General features: G+C 46.2%; 1 protein-coding gene across 1 annotated transcript in view; it reads right to left on the reverse strand.

Annotated features, from left to right (window-relative positions):
- Positions 1 to 1,262: 1,262 nt before the first annotated feature.
- The window catches only part of PLCD4 (phospholipase C delta 4), a gene marked incomplete at both ends in the record, with an annotated part of 28,450 nt that continues 10,852 nt past the window's right edge, over positions 1,263 to 18,860 (reverse strand). Inside the window, 10 exons of the mRNA XM_080689320.1 lie at positions 1,263 to 1,366; positions 1,439 to 1,588; positions 2,495 to 2,630; positions 4,045 to 4,217; positions 4,630 to 4,746; positions 5,605 to 5,761; positions 5,886 to 5,981; positions 7,995 to 8,204; positions 16,316 to 16,468; positions 17,284 to 17,428. Coding sequence (XP_080545446.1) covers positions 1,263 to 1,366; positions 1,439 to 1,588; positions 2,495 to 2,630; positions 4,045 to 4,217; positions 4,630 to 4,746; positions 5,605 to 5,761; positions 5,886 to 5,981; positions 7,995 to 8,204; positions 16,316 to 16,468; positions 17,284 to 17,428 — 1,441 coding nt within the window. The remainder of the gene's footprint in view (positions 1,367 to 1,438; positions 1,589 to 2,494; positions 2,631 to 4,044; positions 4,218 to 4,629; positions 4,747 to 5,604; positions 5,762 to 5,885; positions 5,982 to 7,994; positions 8,205 to 16,315; positions 16,469 to 17,283; positions 17,429 to 18,860) is intronic.

The following is an 18,860-nucleotide window of genomic DNA, read 5'->3' on the forward strand; positions in this document are numbered from 1 at the left end:
TATTCATTTATTTATTTATTCATTTATTTAATTCATGTTTATGGAGCGAGGATGTACCCAGGATTAAACCCAGGGTACTTTACCTTTGAGCTAGACCTCCAGCCCCATTATTTAATTTATTTATTAGTGCTGGCGATTGAATCCAAAGGTGTTATACCTCTAAGACACACCCCCAGCCCTTTTTTTTTTTTTTTTGCAGTACTGGGGATGGAAACCAGGGGCATTCTACCTTCGAGCTACACCCCCAGCCCTATTTTTTCATTCTTTATTTTGAAACTCTCACTGAGTTGCAGAGGGCCTCACTAAGTAGCTGAGGCTGTCCATGAATCGTGATCCTCCTGTCTCAGCCTTCCAAATGCTGAGATTACAAGCGTGCGCCACCACGCCCGGCTCTGTTTTTTGAAGTTTTGAAATAGGGTTTCATTAAGTTGTTGAGGTTCTCACTAAATTGCTGGGGCTAGTCTCAAACTTGTGGTCCTCCTGTTTCAGCCTCCCAAGTAGTAGGATTATAGGCGTAAGTCACCACACCCAGCCTTTCCCTACCCTTCAGAAAATTCTTGCATCCTTCCTATGCAGCACCTGCAGGAGGGCCCCTGGAAACCTCATTCTCTACCTTTTCCCTGCCTTGCCCAACTACCCAATGTCTCTCCAACCCTTCTGCCTCCCTTCTTGACTAACAGTGACAGACCAGACTGGAGCCAAGTTGGAGACAGCAGTTTTGTTTACTCCGGTGGGACTGAGGAGCAGAAGCCCAGTGGGGACTCGGGCCCGTGCGCTCTTCTCCGGAGTCATGGTGTAGTCTTGGAGTCAGGTCTCCATCCCCAGCTTTTGCCTGGGGAGTCTTGAGCCTTGATTTATCCTTCCCTTGGTTCTGAGTTTGCGGGAAGTTAGGAGCGGAAGGAATAATACTTCTGTAGGTTTCTCTGTTCCACATCCCTCTCTGGATTTCTAGTTGCGATCTGTCTTCGTGCCAGAGTTGATGGGAGAGGTTAGTGGTAGACCTGAGTGTGAGACTGAGCTACATCAAGAGGGAGGAGGGAACTCCAGCAGAGTACACAAAAAGAAAGGGCAGGAAAGATCCCAACAGCTAGTGAAAACAAGGGAAGGGAAGAGAAAAAAGGGAAAAATAAGGTCCTGGGTTTTGTGCCTGGGAACGCACAATTACAAGCTTGGTTTCCACCACTTCTGGTTCCCTCTGAAGCATCTGACCTCCCAGGCTTCACACCCTCTAGCATACACATCCATGCTATAAAGTATCCACCTCAGGGCTCCTCCTCAATATCTTCCCGGATGCAGATGTACACAAAGATGGAGGCTGGGTGGAGGCTGACACCATCCCTGGAGAGCAGGTGAATGTGGCGGTAACCTGGGAGGATGGAAAGGCGGCATTAGGACAGCAGCCAGAGCTGGTGTTGGCCAGGCCCCAGGACCGGCTCACCTTGCTGCATGCAGGTCCACGGCAGGGTGTACTGACCAATAAACTCATTTCGGGATTTCCAGTCATAATCCTTTACCACAAAGCGAAGCACAGCAAGCTCAGGGACCAGGACGCGGAAGCATAGAGTCTGCCCCCAGTATGGATTAAAGCCTGAAGTGAGGCAAGAGGAAACAGGAACAGACATTGGCTCTCTTTTTTTTTTTACATTATTGGGGGTGCTCTGAGCCCCACTGAGCCACTCTCCCAGCCCCTTTAATTTTTGAGATGAAGTCTTGCTAAATTTGCCCGGGCTGGCCAGGGACTTTCTTCCTTCAGTCTCCTGAGTTGCTGACATTACAGGTGTGAGCCACCATTCCTGGATTGACTTTTTTTTTTTTTTTTTTTTTTTGCAGTAATAGGGATGGAACCCGGGGGCATTCTACCTCTGAGCTACACCCCCAGCTCCAGCTCTTTTTTTTTTTTTTTTTTTTTTTTTGGTACTGGGGTTCCTGGAAGCCCTTCTACCTCCAGGCTACACTCCCAGACCTATTTTTACATTTTTATTTGGAAACAGGGTCTCCTAAGCCAGCGCACACGGCTGGCTTCGAACCTGTGCGATCCTCCTGTCTCTGCCTCCCAAGCGCGGGGATTACAAGCGTGCGCCACCACGCCCGGCTCTATTTTTTATTCTTTATTTTGAAACAGGGTCTCACTGAGTTGCAAAGGGCCTCCCTGAAGTAGCTGAGGCTATCCACAAACCACCCTCCTCCTGTCTCAGCCTCCCAAATGCTGGATTGACTCATCTTTACACCCATAATGGGTTGCTTTCCCTGCATTCTCAATCTAGGTGGTAATCGGCATTTTACAGGTGGGGAAACATTTTACAGGCTGGAAGTATAAGCAGTTTCCCCAAGTCACTGGAGCCTCTTAAGTGAAGAGCCAAGATGCTCTACTGCTCCGTTCTACGTCGCGCTGGGGCTAGGGGAGGCAACACGGACCATGCTTAATGGAGGGCAGGACAGGAGGGGAAATGGCAGTCCTGCTCCTACCATCTTCCCCAGCGCTGCTCAGTCTCACCATTGTTCTCCACATAGTTGGTTTCTTGCCGGGTTGTATCAGCACGAACACCAAAGATCGACACTTTCACCAGTGGATCCACAATGGATGTCTCTTTGGTTTTGTTCACTTTGGGGAGTTGCTGACCACTGATCACCTGCAACCAGAGCACTGGGACCCCATGAGTTCCTGCTCAGCCCAGTCTACCCACATCCCTAGTTCTCTCACCCCAGGGAAGAAGACATAAGACCTGACACTTTTATTTTTGAGATAGGGTCTTGCTAAATTGCCCAGGCTGGCCTGGAACTTTCGATCCACTTGTCTCAGCCTCCCAAGTCTGGGGTTACAGGCATGTGCCACCATTGCCACCCTCTATCTGCAGTTTTTTTTGTGGGTTGGGGGATGGAACCCAGGGGCATTCAACCTCCGAACTGCACCCTGCCCTATTTTTTATTCTTTATTTTGAAACAGGGTCTCACTAAGTTGCGGAGGGCCTCACTAAGTAGCTGAGGCTGTCTGCAAACCATGATTCTCGTTTCAGCCTCCCAAATGCTGGGATTACAAGCATGGCTCTATCTGCAATTTTAAATGCACGAAGTAAAACCAGGTGTGGTGCTACGAGGTTTGAGTCCAGCCTCAGGTACTTAGTGAGGTCTTATACAACTTATTGAGACCCTGTTTCAGCCGGGCGTGGTGGTGCATGCTTGTAATCCTAGCATTTGGGAGGTTGAGACAGGAGGATCGCGGTTTGCAGATAGCCTCAGCTACTTAGACCCTCTGCAACTCAGTGAGACCTGGTATTCAAAATAAAGAATAAAAAATAGGGCAGGAGGTATAGCTCGGAGGTTGAATGTCCCTGGGTTCCATCCCTAGACTGGCAAACAAAACAAAAAAACGAGACCCTGTTTCCAAATAAAAATAAAATAGAACTAGGGGTATAGCTTAGAGGTAGAATGCCCCTGGGTTCCATCCCCAACAAAAACAAAAAAACCACCTAAGTAGAAACTTGACAGTTTGAAAGTAGATCTGATAATGATAGCAGCTTCTATAACTCTACTGTGTACCAGGATTTATAAGCACTTGACCATGTGTATAGTGTTGGGGACTGAATACAGGGACATTTTTACCTCTAAGCTACATCCCTAGCCCTTTTTTATTTTTAAATAGGGTCTCACTAAGTTGCAGAGGGCTGAATTGCTGAGGCTGGCCTCAATACCATGGTCCTTTAGTCTCAGTCTCCCAAGTACTGGAATTATAGGTGTGCACCACCACTCCTGGCAGAACTTGATCTTAACTGCTTCAGTCCTTACCAACCTTGGGAGGTAGGCAGTAGGATCACCCCACTTTGCAGGTGAGCACACTGAAGTACAGAGCGGTCAAGGAATTCGCCCAATGTTACGCAAGCAAGGAGGTGGATTTTAAGCTAGGCAACTGGCTCCAAAGTCTGCAGTTAACACTCAGGCTGTCCTGCCTTGAAAATCGGAGGAATTTCCAACCAATTACACTCCTGTAGGATCTAAAACCTCTTCCGTCCCACCTATCTCAGGTTCTTCCAACAGTTTCCATCATACCTGGACTAAGAGAGTCTGGGCCTTGAAAGGGCTGATGGGCCTCTCGGGGTGGAAGGAACTCTGAGTATCACACAGGAAGTCTGGTTTCAAGACGTAGCCACAGCCACCGTTCTGGCGGAAGAGCCCATCACAGAGGTCCATTTCAGGCCCTGCAGTCTGCATGTTCATCGCCACTGAGGGCCCCAGGAGGAAAGAAAACAGTTACCTCTTTGAGGGAATTTAGAAGCTAGATTGAGTGATTGATTTCTTTCTTTCTTTCTTTCTTTCTTCTGTGGTACTGGGGGTGGAACCCAGGGGCATTCTACCTCCGAGCTACACCCCCAGCCCAATTTTTTTTTATTATTTTGAAACCGGGTCTCACTGAATTGCAAAGGGCCTCACTAAGTAGCTGAGGCTGTCCACGAACCACGATCCTCCTGTCTCAACCTCCCAAATGCTGGGATTACAAGTGTGCGCCACCACACCTGGCTCAGGAAGACAGGGTGTAAGAGTGCCTGCTAGAACAACTCCAGAGGCAGCACCTCTCAGCCTAGGACACGGAAGGCCCCGGCCCCACCCACCCGCGGCTCCCTGCTGCCTCCTCACCCATTTGACAGCCTGCATTCCAGAGCTCCTGGGGGTTGTAGTTGGACGAGTCTGTCCTCAGAGCACTGGGATACACACGGCTTAAGTGCCAGGCATTGTGCTGCACAAACTCATTGCCTGCAAAAGGGTATAGGAAGGGAGATGGAAGTAGGGCAGACCCTCCTGCTCCTCCTGTCCCAAGGACCCTGCCCACTCATTTCACTCTTCCCAGCATCTGAGGCTGACTCCAGAGAGCTTCAGCATGCCTCTCTGCTCCATCCAGATATTTTTTATTTTTAAAAAGGTTTCACTAAGTCACAGAGAACCTCACCAAATTGCTGAGGCTGGCCTAGACCTGCAATCCTTCTGTCTCAGCCTCCCAAATTACGGAATTACAAATGTATACCACCACACCTGACTACTAAGATTTTCTTCCTTCCTTCCTTCCTTCCTTCCTTCCTTTCCTTTCCTTTCCTTTCCTTTCCTTTCCTTTCCTTTCCTTTCCTTTCCTTTTTCCTGTGGCACTGGGGATGTATTCTACCTCTGAGCTACACTCCAGCCTTATTTTAATTTTGAACAAGGTCTCACCAGGTTGATGGTGGTCTTACTACTTGCTGAGGCTATTCTTGAACCTGTGGTTCTCCTGTCTCAGTCTCCCAAGTACTGGGATTACAAGCATGCACCACCATGTCCTGCTGATTTTATTTTTCAGTTTTTAAACAGGTTCTTGCTAAATTGCTCAGGTTGGTCTCAAACCTGCAATCCTCCTGTTTCAGCTTCCTAAGTACTTGGATTTTAAGCATGTACCACCACACCTAGCTTTGTCCACTAGTCTTAACCCTTTCTTTGCCTGCTCTTAGGAATTTATCTCCTTCATCTCCACTTAGCTCCCTTGTCCTCTTCCATCTAGATTCTTGGATTCTCTTACCTGCCTGCCCATCAGTCCTGAACCGACCCTTCCCTTATCCCTCCCTGTTCCTCCATTTTGGTCCTGACCAGCCTCCTTGACAAGGTTCTTGGCCTTTGTTTCAGAGAAGGATGATATTTCATAAAAGTGGTAGTTCTCCTTTGAATGAGTGAAGCTGTGAAAGGTAACAGCCTTCAAGTAGACAACCAGGGCAGAGAGGGCTGGACACAAGATGGGCTTGGGTTTCTGGAGGAAAATGGAAAGGAAGATGGAACTGAATTATCAGCAGTCTGAGAGGGAAGAAGCTAATGGCCATCCAACCTGAGCCTCAGCCCATGGCCTCCCCACTGCATTCTCCCTCCTGCCTCACCTGATTAGGCAAGAGGAGGGACCCAGGACTGGGAATAGGAGCCTGGACCACAATCTGACAACACATAGGCGGACAAAACAGCGGGCACATCACAACCTGGGGGTGGGGATGGGAATAAAGGCAGTCTGCATATACTGCTGGGGTCAGCTTCAGCCTCTGGGCTTGAAGGGTCTGCTATACGTTAATATCTTGGGTAACAGGTCTTTTTTGTTGTTGTTGTTGTTACTGGAGATTGAACCTAGGGGTATTCTGCCTCTGAACTATACCCCCAGCCATATTTTAGTTTTTATTTTGAAGCAGGGTCTAAGTTGTGGAGGGTTTCACTAAGTTGCTAAGGCTGGCTATGAACCTGTCTCAGCCTCCCAAGTATTAGGATTATAGGCATGTACCACCATGCCTGGCTAACAGGCTACTGATTTTGTTGTTTGTATATGTGGTACTGGAGATTGAACCCAAGGGTGTTCTACCTCCTAACTATACCCCCAGCTCTATTTTGTTTTGAAACAGGGTCATCTTAGGTGGCTGAGAATCTCACTACTTACTGAGGCTGCCCTCAAACCTGTGATCCCCCTGTCTTAGCCTCCCAATGTTCTGGGATTATAGGCATATGCCATCATGCCCGGCTCTTAATTATTTTTAAACAGAGAGGTGTCATCCTCAATACCTTTCTTCTTTGAAAACAAATAAACAATAATCTTTTTTTTTTTTTTTTTTTGCAGGTCTGGGGGTGGAACCCAGGGGCATTTGACCTCCGAGCTACACCCCCAGCCCTATTTTTATTCTTTATTTTGGAACCGGGTCTCACTGAGTTGCAGAGAGCCTCACTAAGTAGCTGAGGCTGTCCGCAAACCGGGATCCTCCGGTCTCAGCCTCCCGAATGCTGGGATTACAAGCGTGGGCCACCACGCCCGGCTATGAACAATAATCTTTGATGATCAAAACGTATATGAATTCAGACAGATATATCAGGGTGTGGAAATGGTCATGGAACTCACACCAGGAAGGACGTGAGGGTCCAGGGTACTGTCCTTGGATTTGTCTCCTGAATTCCCATTTCCACCCCTGGCATGGCAGCAGATAAACACCACAGCCCCCAGAGAGAACTGGAGAAGCCAGAAGCCAGCTGAGTGCACCAAACAAGCACACAAGAGAAAAATACAGAGCTCAGGCCCAAGTCTTGAAGGTCCCACCGATGGCACGCCTTTCCCCTGGCTTCCCCTTCCCATGCTGCCACCTTCTCAGAGCCTTCGCCATCCCCACCTTCCTGCTCTTTGGCTACTTCTGTCCCTCCTTAAACTCAAACTTCACCTTTTCTAAGAAGCTTCCTCTAACCTAGCCCACTGTAGTTGAGGTCATAGCAATCATTGCAGTAACCCCTATCTAGCTAGGATAATAATAGTACTGTCGTGTGTGTGTGTGTGTGTGTGTGTGTGTGTGTGTGTCTTGCTCGCTTACTTGCTCTGTGATTTTCAAAGGATACTGAGAAATACAAACATGTATCCAGAGTCACATAGGAGACACAGAAGACCCAAACCAGAGCTTCAATGAGAATGGTTTTTCATTTATCTATTTTGTATACTGAGCTTCCATATAAGGTTTCATTTAAAAAAGAAAGTTTTCATAGCTCAAAAAAGTTGGAAAGCCACTGCAAAATATGTATGTATGAAGGCCGGGCGTGGTGGCGCACGCTTGTAATCCCAGCATTCGGGAGGCTGAGATCGGAGGATCCCGGGTCGCGGACAGCCTCAGCTACTTAGGCCCTCTGCAACTCAGTGAAACCCTGTTTCAAAATAAAGAATAAAAAAAGAGGGCAGGGGCTGTAGCTTGGAGGTCAAATGGCCCTGAGTTCCATCCCCATACCCGCAAAAAAAATAAAAAATTAAAATATATATATATATATATGTATATATGTATGTATGTATGTATGTATGAAAATAAATTATAAATGGGATGCCACGTATACATTTTTACACCTCTGTTATCAGGAGGAAGAGTCCTTTCTCTCCTTGGCCCTCCCCCTTCCTTGCTCCAGTTTCTTCAAACCGACCCTCAGCAGCTTGTGAAGCCCACTAATCAAATCCCACAGCAGAAAGACCATTCCTGGCCTACCTTCTTTTTGTCCTTACTCCCAAGGCTCAGCTCCTGGGACTCAAGCTGAGGCTCGATCTCAGGGAAGGGGTCCTGCTCCAGTTCTGACCCCTGCTGTCTCACAAGCTCAGAACCCGGCTCCTCCTCCTCTTCCTCCTCCTCCTCCTCGTCTTCAAGATCCTCATTTGTTTCACACTTCTTCCCCTTCAACAGGATTTTCCCTTTAAGCTGCTAGGGAGGGAAATAGAGGAACCTGTCTGTTCCAGGGCCCTCCTGGAATCTTGCAGATCCCACTGCTCTCAAAGGCAGAGAAAGAGAGTGGCCAGACGTGACCCTAGGAAGAGATTGGGTGGATGGTACATATGGTAGGTAGAAATTCCTTTATTGTTAGACAAACCTGTAATATCCACATGGGGGAAAATGTAGGCCCTTAGCTCACATTTGACACACTAAAAACTTTTTATTTATTTTATTTTGGTACTGGGGACTGAACCAGAGGTATTCTACCTTCAAGCTACACCCCAGCCTGATTTTTTTTTTTTTTTTTTGAAAACAGCCTCTCATTAAGTTGCTGAGAGCCTCGCTAGTTACTGAGGCTCATGTTGAACCTGAGATCCTGTCTCAGCCTCCAAAGTACTGGAATTACACATGCATACCACCATGCTCGGCTTTTTATTTATTTTTATTTTATTTACTTATTTATTGTGGTACTAGAGATTAAACCCAGGGACATTTTACCTCTGAGCTATACCCCCAGCCCTATTTTATTTTTTATTTTGAAAGAGGTTCTTTGCAAGGCATGGTGGCTTACACTTATAATCCCAGCATTCGGGAGGCTGAGACAGAAGGATCACGGTTCACGGACAGCCTCAGCTACTTAGGCTCCCCACAACTCAGTAAGACTCTGTTTCAAAATAAAGAATAAAAAATAGGGCTGGGGGTGTAGCTTGGAGGGAGAATGCTCCTGGTTTCCATCCCTAGTACTGCAGAAAGAAAGAAAGAAAGAAAGAAAGAAAGAAAGAAAGAAAGAAAGAAAGAAAGAAAGAGAAAGAAAGAAGAAAGAGGATCTTGCTAAATTTCAGAGGGCATAGCATTGCTAAGGCTGGCCTTGAACCTTTGATCCTCCTGTCTCAGCCTCCCAAGTACAGGGATTATAAGCATGAACCACCATGACCAGATTAAAAGTGTTTTTAGAGTTTAAATTAGCATATATAAAGAACATAAGAGTGTGGGAAGAAAATAGAGAACTTATCATATTATGGTAGTAGAAAACCTTTAGAAAGTTGGGCATGGTGGCACAGGTTTGTAATCCCAATATTTGGGAGTCTGAGACAGGTTCAAGGATAGCCTCGGCAAATAGACTCTCATCAACCTAGTGAGACCCTGTTTCAACCAAATAAATAAATAAAACAGGGCAGGGGATGTAATTCTGAGGTAGAATACTCCAGGGTTCAATCTCCAGTATCAAGGGGAAAATAAAGAAAAAGAAAAGTCTTTAGAAACATGGTATGTTTATAGCTGAGTATGATGGTTGATACCTGTAATCCCAGTACTTGGGGGACTGAGAAAAGAGGTTTACAAAGCCGGGCGTGGTGGCGCATGCTTGTAATCCCAGCATTCGGGAGGCTGAGACCTGGAGGATCGTGGTTCGCGAACAGCCTCAGCTACTTAGTGGGGCCCTCTGCAACTCAGTGAGACCCGGTTTCAAAATAAAGAATAAAAAATAGGGCAGGGGGTGTAGCTCGGAGGTCAAATGCCCCTGGGTTCCACCCCCAGACCCACAAAAAAAAAAAAAAGAGGATTACAGGTTTGAGGCCAACCCCAGCAATTTAGCTAGACACTGTTTCAAAATTAAAAAAAAATAATAATAAAAAGGGCTGGGTTAGCCAGGTGTGGTGGCGCACGCTTGTAATCCCAGCATTCGGGAGGCTGAGACCCGGAGGATCGCGGTTCGCGGACAGCCTCAGCTACTTAGTGAGGCCCTCTGCAACTCAGTGAGACCCAGTTTCAAAATAAAGACTAAAAAATATAAGGCAGGGGTGTAGCTCGGAGGTTGAATGCCCCTGGGTTCCATCCCCAGACCTGCAAAAAAAAAAAAAGGGGGGGGGGCTAGGGTGTAGCTCAGGGCGAAAATGTCCCTAAATTCAATCACAGAACCAAGAAAAAAAGAAAGAAAAGAAGGAAAGAAGAAAGAAATAATGAGAGACGGGCCTGGTGGCGCATGCTTGTAATCCCAATACTTGGGAGACTGAGATAGGAGGATCCAGGTTCATGGCCAGCCTCAGCTACTTGTGAGGCCCTCTGCAACTCAGTGAGACCCTGCTTTAAATTAAAAAAATGAAGCTGGGCGTGGTGGCGCACGCTTGTAATCCCCGCACTTGGGAGGCTGAGACAGGAGGATCATACAGGTTTGAAGCCAGCCTCAGCTACTTAGTGAGGCTCTTAGCAACTCAGTGAGACCCTGTTTCCAAATTAAAAAAAAAAAAGGTCTGGGACTATAGCCCAGAGGTAGAAAGCCCCTGAGTTCCACCCCTAGTACCACCAAAAAAAAAAAAAAAGAAAAAGAAAAAAATGAAAAATGGAGCTGGGGGTATAGCTCAGAGGTAGAATGCCCCTGAGTTCAATCTCTAGTACCACAAAAAATAATAAATAAATAAACCCCAATAAAAGTAATTAAATTATATTATCATGTAATTCAAAAGAAGAAACCATGCATATTTATTTTTAAAATATAACCTTATAGCCGGGCATGGTGGCACATGCTTATAATCCCAGCATTTGTGAGGCTAAGACCTGAAGATCACGGTTCACAAACAGCCTCAGCTACTTAGTGAGGCCCTTTGCAACTCAGCGAGACCTAGTTTCAAAGTAAAAGAATAGAAAATAGCCAGGGGGTGTAGCTCAGAGGTCGAATGTCCCTGAATTCCATCCCCAGATCCGCAAAAAATAAAAATAAAAAATAAAAAATAACCTTAGAGCCGGGCGTGGTGGCACACGCTTGTAATCCCAGCATTTGGGAGGCTAAGACCAGAGGATCACGATTCACAAACAGCCTCAGCTACTTAGTGAGGCCCTATGCAACTCAGTGAGACCCTGTTTCAAAATAAAGAATAAAAACTTGGGCAGGGGGTGTAGCTCGGAGGTCAAATGCCTCTGGGTTCCATCCCCAGACCCGCAAAATAATAATAAATAATAATAATAATAATAACAACAACAACAACAACCACCTTAGGTGGGTTTAGTTGCACATGCCTATAATCTCAGTACTTGGGAGGCTGAGACAGGAGGATCACAGATTCACAGCAAACCTCAACAATTTAGCGAGGCCCTCCACAATTTAGTGAGACCCTGTTTCAAAATGAAAAATGAAAAGGGCTGAGTGTGTAGCTCGGAGGTAAAATGCCCCTGGGTTCAATCGCCAGCACCACAATAACAAACAAAAAATAACCTTTAAACGCATGTCTGTAATCCCAGTATTTGGGAGGCTGAGAGAGGAGAATCACAGGTTCACACGCAGCCTCAGCAATTTAGGCTGTCAGCAACTTAGATCCTGTTTCAAAATAAAAAAATAAAGTAAGACTAGAGGTATAGCTCAAAGGTAGAATGCCCCTGGGTTCAATCCCTAGTACCATACACACACATACACACACACAAAAAAAAAACCCAACAACAATAATAACCTGTGTGTGTGTGTGTGTGTGTGTGTGTGTGTGTGTGTGTATGTGAGGGGGGGAGTGGTACTGGGGATTGAGCCCTGGGACATTCTACCTCTGAACTATATCCCCAACTCTATTTTTTTTATTATTGATTGATTGATTGATTGATTGATTACAGTACTGGGGATTGAGCCCAAGAGCATTCTACCTCCAAGCTACACCCCCAGACCCCCTTTTATAATTCTTTATTTTGAAACAGGGCCCCACTAAGCTGAGGCTGGCCAAGAACCTATGATCTTCCTTTCTCAGTACTGGAATTCCCCCCAAGTACTGGAATTACAAGTGTGTGCCACCATGCCTGGCTTTATTTTTTATTTTGAAACAGAGTTTCACTAGGCTGATGAGAGTCTTACTACTTGCTGAGGCTGTCCCCAAACCTGCAATCCTCCTGTCTTAGCCTCCCAGATACTAGGATTACCGGTGTGTACTACCATGCCTGGCTAATAATAACCTTTTCATCTGGGTACTTGGGAGGCTGAGACAGAAGGATGGCAGGTTGAAAGCCAGCCTCAGCAATTTAGTGGAGGCTCTCAGCAACTTAGTGAGACCCCATTTCCAAATAAAAAATAAAAAGAGCTGGGGCCATAACCTAGAGGTAGAAGGCTCTTGGTTTCTATCCCCAATACCACAAAAATTTATGTTTTTCTTCTGCTCTTGTTTTTGAGTGTCTTACTAGGTTGCTGAGAGTTTCACAATGTTGCTGAAGCTGGCATCAAACTTGCCATCCTCCTGTCTCAGCCTCCCAAGTACTATGATTATAAGCATGTGACACCACATCTGGATACACTTTTTTTCAGTATTTGCCATTATGAATCATGTCGTTTGTAGTCACTCTCTTCTGTTGGTTGGTGAGGGCAAGTTGACAATAACAATCAAAACATCAAAACTGAGCCGGGTGTGGTGGTGCATGCTTGCAATCCCAGCATTCGGGAGACTGAGACTGGAGGATTGAGGTTCGCAGACAGCCTCAGCTACTTAGGCCCTCTGCAACTTAGTGAGACCTGATTTCAAAATAAAGAATAAAAAATAGGGCAGGGGGTATAGCTTAGAGGTCAAATGCCCCTGGGTTCCATCCCCAGACCTGAAAATAAATAAATAAATAAAAACTGTCAGAATGCAAACTTTTGTGTGTGTGTGTGTGTGGTACTGGGGGTGGAAACCAGGGGCTTTCTACCTCTGGGCTATACTCCCAGACCCATTTTATATTTTTATTTGGAAACAAGGTTTCACTAAGTTGCTGAGAGCCTCATTAAGTAGCTTAAGCTGGCTTTGAACCTGTGCATCCTCCTGTCTCAGCCTACCACACCTGGCTAGAATGCAAACATTTTAACCCAGCAATTTTGCTTCTAGGAATCCATTTCAAAGAAAGAATAAATGTATATAAACTGGACGTGATGGTGCAAGCCTGTAATCTCAGTACTTGGGAGGCTGAGACAGGAGGATCAAAATTTCAAGACCAGCCTCAGCAACCTAATGAGATCTTGTGGGACTCTCAGCAACCTAATGAGATCTTGTTTCAAAACAAAAAATTAGACAGGCATGGTGGCGCACACTGTAATCCCAGCATTTGGGAGGCTAAGACAGGGGGATCACAGTTCCTGGACGCCTCAGTTACTTAGGCCTTTTGCAACTCAGTGTAACCCTGTTTCAAAAATGAAGAATAAAAAATAGGGCTGAGGGCATAGCTCGGAGGTAGAATGCCCCTGGGTTCCATCCCCAGTACCACAAAAATAAATAAATAAATAAATAAATAAATAAATAAATAAATGGACAAAGTTGTATGTACAAGTGAAAAATTATACTCAACTAAAAAATCTGCCAAATCGCCGGGCGCGGTGGCACACGCTTGTAATCCCCATGCTTGGGAGGTGGAGGCAGGAGGATCGCGCTGGTTCGGAGCCAGCCTCGCTGGCTTAAGAGACCCTGTTTCCAAATATAAAATATGTCTGGGAGTGTAGCCCGGAGGTAGAAGGGCTTCCAGGAACCCCGGTACCACCACACACACAAAAAAAGTCTGCCAAATGTGTGATTGAATGAATAAATTATAGCTTATGACATAAATAGAATACTGCAGAGTTGTTATAAAGAAAAAATTCATGATCAGGCATCCATGATATATGTAACATATAAAAAGGATATGAAGAGCCGGGCGTGGTGGCGCACACTTGTAATCCCAGCATTTGGGAGGCTGAGACTGGAGGATTGCAGTTCATGGACAGCCTCAACTACTTAGTGAGGCCCTCTGCAACTCAGTGAGACCCGGTTTCAGAATAAAAAATAGGGCTAGGAATGTAGCTCAGAGGTAGAATGTCCCTGGGTTCCATCTCCAGTACCGCAAAAAAAAAAGGAATATGAAATATAATCCCATTTATGGTGTGTGTGTGTGTGTGTGTGTGTGTGTGTGTGTGTGTGTGAGAGAGAGAGAGAGAGAGAGAGAGAGAGAGAGAGCGCCTGAGAATTGAACACAGGGGTCTTCTACCTCTGAGCTCCTATCCCTATTTTATATTTTTATTTTGAAACAGTCTCACTAAATTGCTGAGGCTAGCTGTAAACTTGCAATTCTCTTGTCTCAAACCCCCCAAGTACTGGGATTACAGACGTGCACTACCAGGCCCAACTTTATAGGTTTGTTTGTTTGTTTTTGTAGTACTGGGGATGGAACCAAGGGGCATTCTACCTTTGAGCTATACCCAGCCCTATTTTTATACTTTATTTTGAAACAAGGTCTCATTGAGTTGCAAAGGGCCTCACTAAGTAGCTGAGGCTGTCCGCGAACCTCAATGGTGTTAGCTTCCCCAAAAGCATGCGCCACCATGCCCGGCTCAATTTTATGGCTTTTTTTTTTTTTTTTTTTTTTTTGTGGTACTGGGGATGGAACCCAGGGGCCATCTACCTCTGGGCTACACTCCCAGACCTATTTTTTTATATTTTATTTGGAAACAGGGTCTCTTAAGCCAGCTGAGGCTGAGGCTGGCTTTGAACCTGCGCGATCCTCCTGTCTCAGCCTCCTAAGCGCTGAGATTACAAGCATGTGCCACCATACCCGGCTCAATTTTATGATTTTTTAAAATGAGAATATATGCTGGGTGTGGTGGTGCACACCTGTAATTCCAGTTCTGGGAGGCTAAGACAGAAGGGTTGCAAGTTCAGAGCCAGCCGTGGCAATTTCGCAGAGCTCTCAGCAACCAAGTGAGACTCTGTTTCCAAATAAAGAATTTAAAAATTGGGCTGGAGGTGTGGCTTGAAGGTAGACTACCTCTGGATTCAATCTCTGGTACCACACACACAAAAGTAAATATGTACATATGTATGTTTAGATAAGCATTTTCAAATTCTATTGATGGGGCTGGGGGTGTAGCTCTGTGGCAGAGCAGATATTTAGCTTGCTTGAAGCCCTGGGTTCAATCCCCAACACACAGATGCACACAATCTACTGACAGGTGTTATTATGGAAAAAGCTGGGGTCATGATGGAGATTTCTTTCCTTTTCTCTGTAGTGTTAATATAGACTCCAAAATTATAAACTATCAGGAAAAATTAAGATATTCCATTGTGAATGAGATGAAAAATAGTTGATTTAAAACTTGGAAAGAAGCCAGGTGTAGTGGCGCACGCTTGTAATCCCAGCATTTGGGAGGCTAAGACAAGAGGACTGCGGTTCCAGGTCAGCCTCAGCTACCTAGTGAGGCCCTTTGCAACTCAGTGAGACCCTGTTGCAAAATAAAGAATAAAATATAGAGCTGGGGGTGTAGCTCAGAGGTAAAATGCCCCTGGGTTCCATCCCCAATACCACTAAACAAACAAACAAACAAACAAACAAACTTGGAAAGCCGGGTATGGTGGCACATGCTTATAATCCCTCCCAGCATTCTGGAGGCTGAGACAGGAGAATCGCAGTTTGAGGACATCCTCATCTACTTAGTGAGGTCCTTTGAAACTCAGTGAGACCCTGTTTCAAAAAGTAAAAAGAAGCTGGGCATGGTAGCACACGCTTGTAATTCCAGCTCTTGGGAGGCTGAGACAGGAGGATTGTACAGGTTAGAAACCATCCTCAACTACTTAGTGAGGCTCTCAGCAACCTAGTGAGACCCTGTTTCCAAATAAAATATAAAATAGGTCTGGCGGTATAGCCCAGAGGTAGAATGCCCCGGGTTCCATCCCCAGTACCACAAAAAATAAAAATAAAAATAAATAAGCCAGGCATGGTGGTGCACGCTTGTAATCCCAGCATTCGGGAGGCTGAGACAGGAGGATCACAGTTCGCAGACAGCTTCAGCTACTTAGGCCCTCCACAACTTAGTGAGACCCTGTTTCAAAATAAAGAATAAAAAATAGAGCAGGGTTTGTAGCTCTGAGGTAGAATGCCCCTGGGTTCCATCCCCAGACCTGCAAAAATAATAAATAAATTAAATAAATAAATAAATAAATAAATAAAACTTGGAGAGGTATAAGCAGAAGTCTGTGTTCAATTAGATTTGTCAAAATTAAAGTTGACTCCAGGGATACTAAAGAGCAAGAGGGCTTGTCTGGGAACAGAAAGAAGGGGACAAGAGGGGCCTGGAGGATGGAGCGTGGGTGGAATGTGGAGCCACAGCAGAGACCCCCACGGCTCCCGCGAGCACCTACCTCTGGCGAGGGCAGCTGCGCTGGCAGCAGCCCGTCCAAGGTGGTGCTCAGCAGCTGCTCCCCCAGGATCTCCGTCAAGTGCTGCGCCACTGTCTGTTGCTGCTCCCAGCTGCAGTGGTTCTCCAGGGACAAGATGAGTGGGTAGTCCGATGTCTGGCCGGGGGGCGAGGGGGGGGTACATGTTGCTTCCAATGTGCTAAAACCCTATAATCCTCTCCAAATGCTCGGCTCCCAGGCCCACCTGCCTATTTACTCACTCCAAGAGCACCTGACTGCCAGACTCCTACAACCCCATTACAGGAATGGATGAGAGCTTGCCAGGGCTGGGGCCAACCCGCCGGAACAAAATCCACACCCCAAGGCCATTCTTGGCATCGCGAGCCAAGCCATTCCCCTATGACTTCGCATTGCTCTCGGCTTTGTCTACAGATTACAACTGGAGCCCGGCGTGGTGGCGCACGCTTGTAATCCCAGCGTTCGGGAGGCTGAGACCGGAGGATCGTGGTTCACGGACAGCCTCAGCTACTTAGTGAGGCCCTCTGCAACTTAGTGAGACCCTGTTTCAAATTAAAGAATAAAAACTAGGACAGGGGGTGTAGCTCGGAGGTTGAATGCCCCTGGGTTCCATCCCCAGACCCCCACAAAAAAAAATACAGATTACAACTGTCCCCCAGTCCCACCCACCACTTATCCAGCCTCTCCCAGGTAGGCAACAAAACTTGTTAGTAGTACTAGTAGTTACTAAGCACTGTAATTACCTCTATGACCGCTAGTTATTAACACATCCGTGCTTATTTGTAATAATCTCTCAATATTTGCCTGATGCGTTACAGTTAAAATCTCTCCTACATCTATCATCTATTTGCAATAACCCTCCCTGTCACCCTCTACCCTCCCCAGACACAGAGCTAGTCACTCTTCCCTCAGACCCTCTTGCCCTAGCACTGTTCCCAACCTAGGGCTACTACCTGAAAGGCATATTGTGCTAGTGTGGTCACAACATCTTTGAACAGGATGCGGGAGGTCAGGGTGTGTCCGTGATACACGATGGGTTCCCCGTTAGGTCCATCCCATATATCTATCTCCACGCAGCGGCACCCTCGCTTCATGGCCCTGCAAAAATCCAACCCCCAAGAAGCAGAAGAGGTCAAGGTGTGATCTACCTCACGACCCTCTTCCCGCTCTGGAGAGAACAGTGCCCACCAGCACTTCCTCACCCAAACCCCTTTAATCTACATTTCCACAGAGACTTCTCTGTCTATGGGGACACAGGTGCAGCTCACACCCCCGCCCAACCCATCACCTCACATTTCTCCCTAGTAACTCATCACACACCTCCACGTTGTGTGTTTGTTGGGGGGAGCACTGAGATCTGAACCAAAGGGCATTCGACCTCTGAGCTACATCCCAGCCAGTGTGTGTGTGTGTGTGTGTGTGTGTGTGTGTGTGTGTGTGTGTGTGTGTGTGTTACTGGGAGGACTACTCTCCCAGACCTATTCTTTTATATTTTATTTGGAAACAGGGTCTTACTAAGTTGCTGAGAGCCTAAGGCTGGCTTTGAACCTGTGCGATCCTCCTTGTCTCAGCCTCCCAAGCGCTGCTAGTATTTTTTATTTTTTGAAACAGGGTCTCACTGAGTTGCGAAGGACCTCGCTAAGTAGTTGAGGCTGTCCTCGAACCACGATCCTACAGTCTCAAACCTTCAAAATGCTGGGATTATAAGCATGCGCCACCACGCCCGATTTACATATTGCCTTTTGATCCTTCTAGTGTTCTGGTTGTATATTTACAACACCTCAGTAAAACACTCAGTCAAACAGTCAATAAATGTATACTTTATTCTCTCTCTCTCTCTCTCTCTCTCTCTCTCTCTCTCTCTCTCTCTGGCGATGGGAGATTGAAACTGGGGGCTCGCATATGTTAAGTATTACCACTGACCTATACCCCCAACTCCTTTTTTTCTCCTTTAGATTTCCTAAGGTAGGAACTTGGAAGGTTCATTTTGTGTGTGTGTGTGGTACTGGGGATAGAACCCAGGGGCATTCTACCTCCAAGCTATTTTTTATTCTTTAGTTTGAGACAGGGTCCCACTGAGTTGTGAAGAACCTTACTAAGCTGAGGCTGGCAGTGAACTGCTATCCTTCTGTCTCAGCCTCTTGAATGCTGGGGTCACAGCATGTGCCACCACACTCAGCTTCACTTTTTTTTTTAAGGAAAATTTCCATTTATTATTCTCTTTCTTTCTTTCTTTCTTTCTTTCTTTCTTTCTTTCTTTCTTTCTTTCTTTCTGTGGTACTGGGGGTGGAACCCAGAGGCTCTCTACCTCCAGGCTATACTCCCAGACCTATTTTATATTTTATTTGGAAACAGGGTCTCACTAAGTTGCTGAGAGCCTCACTAAGTAGCTGAGGCTGTCCACTTATTTTTGTATCCCTCAGAGATACTAGTTCCGTTGCAAGCAACATAAAATTAACTTATCTATTCATCTAATACATGATAATTAGTCACAATACAACGGCTGCGCCAGGCATGGTGGCCCACACTT

This window comes from Muscardinus avellanarius, assembly GCF_963383645.1.
Source record: "Muscardinus avellanarius genome assembly, chromosome: 2".
Lineage (NCBI taxonomy): Eukaryota > Metazoa > Chordata > Mammalia > Rodentia > Gliridae > Muscardinus > Muscardinus avellanarius.